At 38.4% G+C, this 10,595-nt stretch overlaps 2 protein-coding genes across 3 annotated transcripts; one reads left to right on the top strand and one right to left on the bottom strand.

Annotated features, from left to right (window-relative positions):
- Positions 1-231: 231 nt before the first annotated feature.
- On the bottom strand, positions 232-4,636 carry LOC113660017 (zinc finger protein 771-like). 2 transcript variants are annotated; one of them, XR_007144129.1, is made up of 5 exons: positions 4,415-4,636; positions 3,210-3,885; positions 2,067-2,602; positions 1,276-1,644; positions 232-740 (listed from the first exon to the last, which is right to left on the bottom strand). XR_007144129.1 is itself a non-coding variant. In XM_027173202.2 (4 exons), exons 2-4 carry the CDS (start codon positions 3,878-3,880, stop codon positions 1,376-1,378), a joined length of 1,476 nt encoding a protein of 491 aa, XP_027029003.2. In that variant the 5' UTR covers positions 3,881-3,885; positions 4,415-4,636; the 3' UTR covers positions 1,035-1,375. The 2 variants fall into 2 exon arrangements, 1 of the variants encoding a protein (XP_027029003.2); XM_027173202.2 differs by lacking the exon at positions 232-740 and having other exon boundaries at positions 1,035-1,644.
- A 1,645-nt stretch (positions 4,637-6,281) lies between these two features.
- Positions 6,282-8,663, top strand: LOC113660021 (small VCP interacting protein). Its single transcript, XM_027173206.2, has 5 exons — positions 6,282-6,452; positions 6,753-6,816; positions 7,376-7,426; positions 8,330-8,443; positions 8,524-8,663. The coding sequence occupies exons 1-5, from the start codon at positions 6,430-6,432 to the stop codon at positions 8,536-8,538; spliced, it is 267 nt and encodes an 88-aa protein (XP_027029007.1). The 5' UTR covers positions 6,282-6,429; the 3' UTR covers positions 8,539-8,663.
- The last annotated feature ends 1,932 nt before the right edge of the window (positions 8,664-10,595 follow it).

Genomic DNA, 10,595 nt, shown 5'->3' with positions numbered 1-10,595 from the left:
GAAAGGCACTGGTTAATAACAATATTAACAATAAATATAAGAATTGTAATTATTGAGGCACGTTTGGGCAAGTTGCATATTTGATACTTTATACTATACATTTATGTGATTTATGTCACTCTGGAGTTTGCAAATGTCAAAATCTTTTGAACACAGGCAGGGAACTTGTTATAATTTACACCTGAAACACTTGGAATATAGCAGTGAAGGAAAAAGCAGAATGACGACACATCAGCATTTATACCTTTAAATAACTTACTAAATAACACCGTGGTGTCTGACCATGACGATTTGCTTCAAAATGCACTCACTCGGGGTCAGGTTTACTGTTAATCTAGTGAAAGTCACCAAACAGCACAGAATATTCTTATGAATCTTACATTTGAGTTGAATAATCTTCTGAACGGATGCTTGCATTTTAAGCGCATGCCCAAATAAACACAATGATACACTGCCACAGCTTCATAACTGAAACACAAAACTATAACAGAAGTGTGTAACAGAAGTCTCCATAAGTGAAATGAACTCTTTATAGCAAATTGAATCTTTATTAACAAAACAGCCTCTACATGATTTTTGTAAACACACACACAGTGGCATCTCTCCCAAGTTTAGATCCAAGTTTGGCAACAGGGTCAAATGTTTCTTGTTAAAGTCCATCGAAATCTTGTGATAGCTTCCCGATCCAGCCAGGAGAATGCTTTCAATGTTCTTTTGTTAAAGCCATTTTTAAAGGCTGTCTGAAAAAAATATATCATAAATTAAGTATGAAAAATGTTGGAAGTCCTTTTGTTAAAAAGTGTTCATTTCCCCTATTTAAGGAGAATTGGAACACCCTGTAGTTAAAAATGTCAACTGTTGCATTAGAATGAAACTCTCACATCTACACTCATTTTTGTTAAATGATTGCGAGGATATAATGCCATGTAACTATGATGTGGGTTTGTATATCAGTAGGAGTGTTGCCTAAATCTTACCATCCTTTTTATTTGATCTAAAAACCAGTTACACCAGAGAATTTGCAGCTGAAAACATCAATTTATTTGCTCTTTATTTGTTGTAGGTTTAGTTGTCATATAATCTCCCTTTTTATTGAACAATTCCAAAATGTTGTGTATACAGTAGTGTTGGGAACTGTTATAGTGTTAGACTTTTCTATCTGTCTTTTTTCCCCCAAACATAGCTATGTACATGATCAAGAATAGATACTTCACTCTTTTCTAATTAAAAGACATAGTGTGTGTACTGAAGACACTTATTTCCACCTTACTGTACCTGTGCGGAAACATCTCTGGCATTATAACGTGTATATTGTACCACTTTTCTGTTGTAAATTGCATGACTCATTCAGTAGTGTTTGAGCTATAGGGTCTGTTCACAAGTATTTGCTGGGATGCATTTTCTTTTGATGCTGATGCAGGTTGTCTTTAATCTTAAAAGCTCTGCCACAGTCAGAGCACATATAAGGCCTTGCTTCTGAGTGGACAACCACGTGTTTGGCAAGCGTGCGGCTGTGGCTGAAGCCTTTCCTGCACACTGGGCACTGGAAGGGTCTCTCGCCGGTGTGGATGTTGCGGTGCTCCTGTAGCCCACGCTCCTGTGCAAACGCAGAGCCGCAGTCAGCACAGATATGAGGCCTTTCACCTGCCAAGAGGAGCCAAGAATTAGTTAGAATGCTGACAGTGTGTACAATCATATAGCATTTATTATAGTGTTTCTTAGGGACGGTCTTAAAAATTCGCCTTGCCCATCAAGTGAGATTTCTAAGCCTTAGCTGAAAAGACATCTTTATACATAGTCCTTGGAGGTGTTTATTATTGGAGGAACCTTGAGTACTGGACACATTTGTTCTGATATTGATTGCACATTATATATGCAAGCCATTTGTATATGGCGTAGCACTCAGGCCATAATGATGCAAACCTACAGGCTTAATGTCTTGTACAGTATGAATCTGTACTGCTAGATGGATTAAAGTATAAAGGGGAAATCTGTGAAATGCCTCAAACTATCATTAAGATCTACAAATTATTTAAACCACTAACCCTGTTGTATCTCTGTCATACCTGTGTGTGTGCGCTGGTGGCAGCGGAGGTTAAAGCGGTCTCTGAAAGCCTTGTTGCACTCAGGACAGTGTAACATTTTCCGATGCACACGCAGGTGGTTAGTTAACTGAGAGAGGGAGGGGAAGCGCAGATCGCAGTGTTGGCACCCCAGACTTTGCCCAGGAGTACATGTGTGCTTTCTTAGGTAGTCAAACCTCTTGAACTTGCTACCACAGTCTGTACACTCAAGTGCGCGCTTTAATTTCGGTCCTGTGCTTATGTTCCCATTCTTATTAGCTCGCCTTGGTGAAGACTTCATAGATTCGCCACTATAGCAGGGTCTGTGAAGCAGAACTTGAGAATCATTTCTAATGGAAGGCATGTCTTCAGCATTTAGTATTGGCTTTATGTCAACCATCGATGGGGAAAGCATAGCTTCAGAAAGTTCCTTCTCTTCAAAATGCTCATCTCCAACAGTAACTTCCAGGCTGTGGCTCTCAGATGGGAAAACTGTCTCCGAGTCCAGCTTCTTCTGCTCATTTGAGATGATATGATCCCTGAAATGGATTTATAAGAAATGTCAAAACACTCAGGTATGAATACATCACCCCGGTCATCCTAGATGTGCAGACATAGAGAAACACCCATGACACACACAAAGCACAAACTGTTCCTCTGGACAGGGTGGTACATTACAGTACAGTACAGTAATACAGATCTGGAACTACCTGTACCCCAGTCAAGTAAACAAAGCATATTTTTACCTTAATATACTGTGCGTATATGAGATACATACTATACTGAGCATGAGACACAACTTGCAAGCATACTGACGTGAATCTGGCATGAAATAAACTTTAGCAGTCAGTCACTACTACTACTGCAGTGCTGTACTGTCCTGTGATGATATTTAATATAGAGGTTATCTGACCTGAGTTACCACTTGAGTGACTTTTCCCTGATGACTGCATTTCACTAATGTTTAACCACCACCCATACAACTCTGTACAGTATGCTTGATATCATGGTAAGAATAATTAACAAAAATTCAAAAGTTCAACAATGGTAGATAATTATGGACATATGGCTATATGAAACAAAATCAAAGGTGCTTTGCTAACCTGCCATGTTGTAGCACACTGTCTGATGGGAAAAGTGTCTTACCTTGAGTAGCCATGATCAGTCTGTGATTCGTCATGTCTCTCCCCGTCTCTGTTCCATTCATCCCTGTCATTTTCTAGCAAGGATGCCGCTATGACGGCAGCCTCCTCCATGTTCTGCGGCTGCTCCTCGTTTGTCTTGTCAATCGCATCTGGTGGAAGAAGGGAGAGGAACTTCTGCAGGGCCACTTTTCTCACCACTTCCTCAGAGCTGCACCTTTCAGGCTGGAGCCATTTCTTTGCTGCTTCCTCCACCCCAAATTTCAGCTCCCGCACCCCCTTATGAGGATCATACTGGACTTTGTTAAAGTCCCTCCACCTCTGATACTCCAGTGAACATGCCTGCCTCCTGACATCTAATTTTACAGCTTCATAACTCAGCTCATGATCATCCTCATCTGATGTCTTCACACAGAGGAGCTGTGCTAGCCTCGAACCCCACTGCTTCATTGGGAGTTTGCTGTCATCCAGGGCACGTTCAAAGACAGACAGCGAAAGCTCCAAATCGTCCCCGGTTAAGTCCAGCTGTGGAAGAGGCAGCTGCCGAGGGCTTACGTTGTCTGGATGTAAAAGCTGAGCAAGAAATTGGGCCTGGATTTCTCCTTGAAGGGCTACAGCTCTCTGCAGCTGAACATGGAGGTCCAGAAGAGAACGTAAACACCTGATCACGTCCATAATCTCTGCACGCAGATCCAAAGGAGGAAAACAAAATGAAAATGTCAAATTATTTACATGATGCAGATTATACTTCTGCAAGTTTTATATATACTTATGATCTCATTTGACTCATTGGGACATTTGACTACTGCTTAAAGGGAAAAACAAGTCAAGTGACATATTTTACACTATATATTTCTACATAGACAGAATTTTAGCACCTTTTAACACTTCTGTTTGTGTGTGTGCAGTTTACTTTATATTCAGTTTATGTAAACAGTGTGTTTATCATTAATCACAGTGAATTTGAGTATTTCTTGCTTGTTGTTGTTGTTGTTGTTGTTTTACCACATTATTATAAGCCATGTAAAATTATTCCCTGTTGCTGTTTGAAAGCGAGTAACATTAAAACGACTCTCTAATGTGTCTTTTACCAGTAGTTAATGTTCATGCTAAGTGAAGCTTTTGTGTCTTCATTCCTGTGTTAATGCTTAATGACAGAATCTCTTTGGCTAAAGCTAATCTACTGCAATGTAAATAAAGTCGACCTACCACAGTCCAAAAGCCCAAAACAACGAGAGAGAGTTAGCAAACAGCTCCAGCTCTATGGACAGTCCTGTGTCAGTTATGCTCGATTAGATTAGTATGTCATATACCATTAATATTAGCTTTGTCTAATCAACGCCAAGCCTTCTTCCCCTTCTTCTTTGTCGTCTTTTTTTTCGATGAAAAGCTGCTGTCGCCATCCAGTGGACAAACTGTAAACTGTACGGATTGTTGTGACCCCTCAAGTCTTTTGAACACCAATCTCACACAGTGTTTAGTGGAATTTCATGAGTGCATAAGATATTTATTGTTTTGCTTGATATGTTTGATATGTTGATATGTAGGCAAAGCAAAAACCCTTAAAATAGGGCTTTACAAAGGGTGTGGTTTGAGGGAGTGATTATTTTAACTGTACATACAATTTATTTATTTTTCTATTTACCTTTTTATTTATTTTTTTGTTTGTGTTTACATACATTTTGGGCAGTTATTAGGCCTCTTATTTAGAAACCTAATTTAGATCCTAATGAACTATTAAATTACAGACCCATTTCAAACCTTTTGTTTACGTCTAAAATACTAGAAAACGTTGTGTCTGCTCAACTGAGCTCCTTCTTACAATATCTTTGAAGAGTTGCAGTCAGGTTTCAGGCCCCATCATAGCACAGAAACTGCACTTGTTAAAGTTACAAATGACTTGTTCTTAGCTTTGGACCAAGACTGCATGTCACTTTTAGTTCTACTTGACCTTAGTGCTGCATTCGACACTATAGATCACAACATTCTCCTAGATCACTTACTGTACAAAATTACACAGGTATTCATGGACAGGCTTTAAGTTGGTTTAGATCCTACCTGTCTGATTGATACCATTTTTGGGTCCCTCAAGGATCAGTTCTAGGGCCTCTGCTTTTCTCAATTTACATGCTTCCCTTAGGGAACATCATTAGAAGGCATGGGATTAGTTTCTACTGTTATGCTGACGATAACCAGTTATATATCTCATCAAAACCAGATGAAATAGCTAAATTGTACAAATTAACTGAGTGTATTAAAGAGAATACGATTGGATGACCTGTAATTTTCTGTTGTTAAACTCTGATAAGACAGAAATACTACTTATCGGTCCAAAAACCAGTATACAGAAACACTTGAACTTCCATTTAAAGGGATGTACTGTTATTAGTAGCTCAACAGTGAAAGACCTGGGTGTTATATTAGACAGCAACTTGTCTATTGAAAATCATATCAATCATATTACAAAACATACTTCTTCCACCTTTGAAATATTGCCAAGCTAAGAAACATCTTATCTTTATCTGATGGTAGAAGCTAGTTCATGCATTCATGACCTCTAGTCTGGACTATTGTAATGTAATGTTTACTAAAGAGATGCCAACTCCATGTGGTGTTTGAGGGCAACAATCTCCTCATCAGTACAACAATTGTCAGACTATATTTATAATCACACCCTCCAGTGTCACTCATATGAGGATGAGGTTCCCCTTTGAGTCTGGTTCCTCTCAAGATTTCTTCCTTTACCATTCAAGGGAGTTTTTCCTCACCACAGACTTGCTAATTGTGGGTATAATTACAAACACATTTAAATAGATATCTAATATTAACCTTGAATTTTTGTATCATATTAATCTATATTATTCCATAAGCTCTATACAAATACATTTGAATTGAATTGAATATGTTTTTAATTATTCTCATCTTATTTTTATTGTCTCTTTATTGTCTCTGTGTACTGGAGTGTATGACACTAGTACAAATTCCTTGTGTATACTTGGCAATAAAGCACTTTCTGATTCTGATTCTGATTCTTTTTAAAGCTCTTCCGTGCCGCTGTGTGGCGCTGCTGAGTAACAAAATCAGAGGCGTTCCCTTGCTATAACGGGACCAACCTGTTAGCAACATCCTCACAGCTGCTGATTAAAGCGGCTTAGTGTCGGCTTTATATTTCAATCAAATTATTCAATAAATATCTACTAAACAAATATACTGATATTTTCCAGATGTCAGGTCGTACGAAGAAGAGGTTCGGTCGGAATTAATTGTATATTTAGTTCCTTAGTAGCATTTTAGTTGCGGCATCAGATTGTGTTTACATTAGCTTACGCAGTCGCTAGTTAGCAAGCTAGCATTCCCACAGTAGTCACTGTTTATACGGAGTTTTTTGCTCAACTGAAGGGATTTTCAGTGTAATTCTGAGCATTACTTTAGTTGGTATTGACTAAGGTTGCTTAGCTAAGCATTGTCATTTATTCTGGTGGAAGTTATAAACTTTTTTTTGGACTTTTGTTACACCGCTGTGTTGTTGCACGGCTGCTGTGTGCAGTATGGGGATGTGTCTGCCCTGCCTGGGTGGAGCTGCAGACGACGTCGTGGTGACTCCTGATCCTGTAAGTAAACCAAAATTCATACACATTAGCATTTTACATGCACTTAAATACCTTCCTCTACTTCTGTTTATTTTCTGCCAGCATGCCTTTGTATGTTTCACCTTACTGTTACATGTCTTTTAATCGGTGTGTTTTAATTGTCCCTGAAATCAAACTTTATGTTTCTCAGATTTTTAGATGCTCTTCCATCTATCAGTAAACATGACAGGATGATAATGGAAAAAAACAACACAGATACGTGTTGTCTTCATTTTAAATGGGAACTAGAGCAATATGGTTGGACCGTATGAGACACAGGATGGGTCTATATGCATTCAAGCCAGTCATATGAATTTGTCACAGTATTGCATCATATCTGATTTGTTTCAGAATGGAGAAATTGTAGGTAGGATGATGTTTGAGGTGAACAGTGTTTGTGTGAAAATTTGGTCAAATCGTCTTGATGACCCTTACACACACACACACACACACACACACCTTTGTCACTCCTTGCAACATCACTGAAGTTGATAATAATATTTATTTGGCATTTTTAAACGCATTTGTTTTTACTTTTTAGGAAGTAAGGAGGCGACAACTGGCAGAAGCCGCAGAGAAGCGACAGAAAGAGGTAATGAGTTTATTCCTAATTCATTATATTGCATGAAATAACAGCAGATTTATTTCAGTCCTGTGCCTAGTTGTAAACAACAGAGAGGGTGTTTGATGATATTTACAAGGCTGGTGTAACTCCTGCTGTTTCTCTCAGATGCCTGTCATATTTGGTATGTTTTCTTTTTCCATTTTGAGCTTCTGGGCTGTTTCTGTTGATTCTCAAAATACATTGCTCACACTTTCCCATTAAAAACATGAAAAACTGGTTTCATGTGGGCACATTACTGGTCATATGATCATATGTAGTGGGTGCGTTATAAGGATGCAGGATCAAACCTGCACCATCAGTTCTGCCTGTCACTATTCAAAGATTAGTAAAGTCATTTCAGGTTATTCCGTCTATCACATTTAGTTAGAAAGCTTGAAATTGATTTTGGTTTGCCCCTCATATACCTTGTGGGCCCTTTAGAGAATTTCATCAACACTCACTGCTCGTCGAGCTGCTAAAGCAGCACGGTAAGTTGTATACCCTTTTCTCTCTACACCTTGACCTTGCATTTATGCAGCATCACATTGCTGAGATTTTCTGTGGCTACTGATTTGTGAACAAGACTGATAACAGAGCAACTGCTTTTAACCACACAGGTTTCTCAAGTGTCTCTTGTGCACAAAGCAAATGCTCACTTTTCCCATGTCATCCCACATTCTCAGCATGCATCTGAAGAGCACAGTGTATTCAAGCACCAGTTTAAAAACATGATGACTTACCCTTTTTATTTCTCAGTGCGATACATAGTACACAGAATGTTTTTTTTTGTTTGTTTGTTTGTTTTTAAGAAAATGTTTAATTGGTCTTCATCCCAAATTATAGGCCAAGTCAAGATTGGGTAAATGTTGTAGCTTGTGTTTTTTGTTTTAGAGCACACACAGAGGCATCAAGAACCCAGAAGCCATGGAAAGGAAAAAGAAGAAACAAGAAGAGATTGAAAAGCAGGCAATGAGCACATCACCATCCGGAGGCGGGGGGCTTAGGGTAAATCTCATATGGAACATCATTAAACCATTCCCTGCTGTGTAGTTTGCTTATTCTGTCTGTTCTTTTGTATCCCTTAGTGGCAGGTTGGATAACGTGATGCGAAGAGAAGACAACTGGTGTCAACTTAGCAGCTCAGCCCACACGAATGGTGTTCACCATCCAAAGAGACGGGTGGTGTTTTTTTCTTTTTTTCTTTACAATAAAAGCTTTTTGGGTCTGTGTTTGTAGCATATATAAACATTTTGCCAAGCTTCCTGCAAAGGAAATCTGATCTTTGGAGATCTTTGGATGAGATACGATGTTCCAGCCAAAAGAGTGCTGACATAACCAAAACAGCACTGTGTCTTTTAATACACTTATTTATGGATCACAGCTGAGAAGAAACATCGCAATTTCACCGATCATTCACCAGGGTGCTAAAAAAAAGGGTCTGTTATTTTTAAAAAGTAAAAATGGTTGAAATGAATGGAACACTACACATTTATATCACATTTTCTAATGGATGGATGTACAACGTTTGGCACATTCTATTAGACGTGCTTCTATATTTTACTGTTATTTTATACACTCTGCTGTGTTTTAGTTAAAGGACCACAGTGCAATATAAATGATAGTCTCATGTTCTCTCGGGATTGTACAGAATGTTGAAACTAAAAATGAGTGCTGAATCACGTTTGAATCAGTCTGATATATTAATAATGAATGTTCTAATTTTATTACACTGGTGGTAAATGAAGGTCACTGATTGGTTATTTTTGTGTTGATTTACTCGAATGTAGGGCAGCAAATTATGACCTATCTATCACTGTTTCCTGGTGTATGCAATAAGACTACAGCATAACTCAGCTCACTCAGCTATAGTGCACTTCTCTGGTTAACGGCGTTATTGTGTCATTAAAAGCCAGGCACAAAACAGCTGTTTTTATATTAGGGCAAAAATTTTAAAAGAAATGCTTTTAAAATATCTTTAAAACCAAAGCTCAATGTGCTCGCTATTTTTCCCTAAATATTTTTTAAATCCTCGCAATCGCCATCTGAAGGGAATAAGGCCCCTATATTTGTTTTATGAGCTTGAATAAATTCCTTAATCTCATCTGTTTTTGATTTTCTGTTTGATCATACTGTACAGATACACATGCACATATACAGAGACTAGAAACACAGTAGAAAATGACACACACAAGAGTCACCTGAAGAATAATTACTTTTTAGATGCCTACAATTGACACACACTAAAATGTTTTATATCTATACATAAATATCTCTAATGTATTACAATCTTAGCAACAATCTTATAAGTTAACTGCAATTTCAGTAGATTTCATCAGATATTTAACCTCTAATAACATTTCATGCAGGTATTTCACTCTAACACAGCTCACTTATCTACAGTGGCTTAACTTGCACATGTTTTTGTAGGTTGAAGGTAGATTTTTTAACAGTCTATACTATATGGGTAAGGTACAGTATGTATAACCCTGATTATCACACCCATATGTGGCTCTCCCCAAACTGTTGCCACAAAGTTTGAAGCTTGAAACCATTGCATTTTAATGCGAGTTACTATTGCAAACCTTTAAGTTAACCTCAGCTTCCCTCTTGACATCAGTACAAAATTAAATCAAATCATGGATCTGGTTTTATGCTAGATAACTGTCTTAATATTGAAATACTGGGGTCGTTCTTTTTTTAGACTTTAAAACGTATTTATTTGTTGTTTTGGTTTCTGCCAGAAGAGGTCGCTGTAGGCCAGTTCTGCAACCAGAGCCTACTCTTTGGACAAGTTTCATCCATCCATCCATTTTCTGTATCCTACACAGTGTTATGGGGATCATGGAGCATGTCCCAGGGCATAAGACTGAGGACACCCTTTATAGGAAGCCAGTGCTTCACAGGACACACACACACACACACACACACACACACACACTCACACACATTCACACTGCAGACAACTGAGAGTTGCCAATCAGCCTTCAACTCAATTTCTCTGGACTGGAGACACAAAGAAATCCCCAGAAGCACGCAGGTGGGAATTAAACACTGAGAACTGAACACTGTAGCCTGGAAAACATGGGTTTCAAGCAATCTAACTTAAGTGGGAAGAAATGTGAAAATGACAAGAATAAATTTATGGAACACACAGAAG

This window comes from Tachysurus fulvidraco, chromosome 10 (assembly GCF_022655615.1).
Source record: "Tachysurus fulvidraco isolate hzauxx_2018 chromosome 10, HZAU_PFXX_2.0, whole genome shotgun sequence".
NCBI lineage: Eukaryota > Metazoa > Chordata > Actinopteri > Siluriformes > Bagridae > Tachysurus > Tachysurus fulvidraco.
This window is presented reverse-complemented; position numbering and strand designations above follow the sequence as displayed.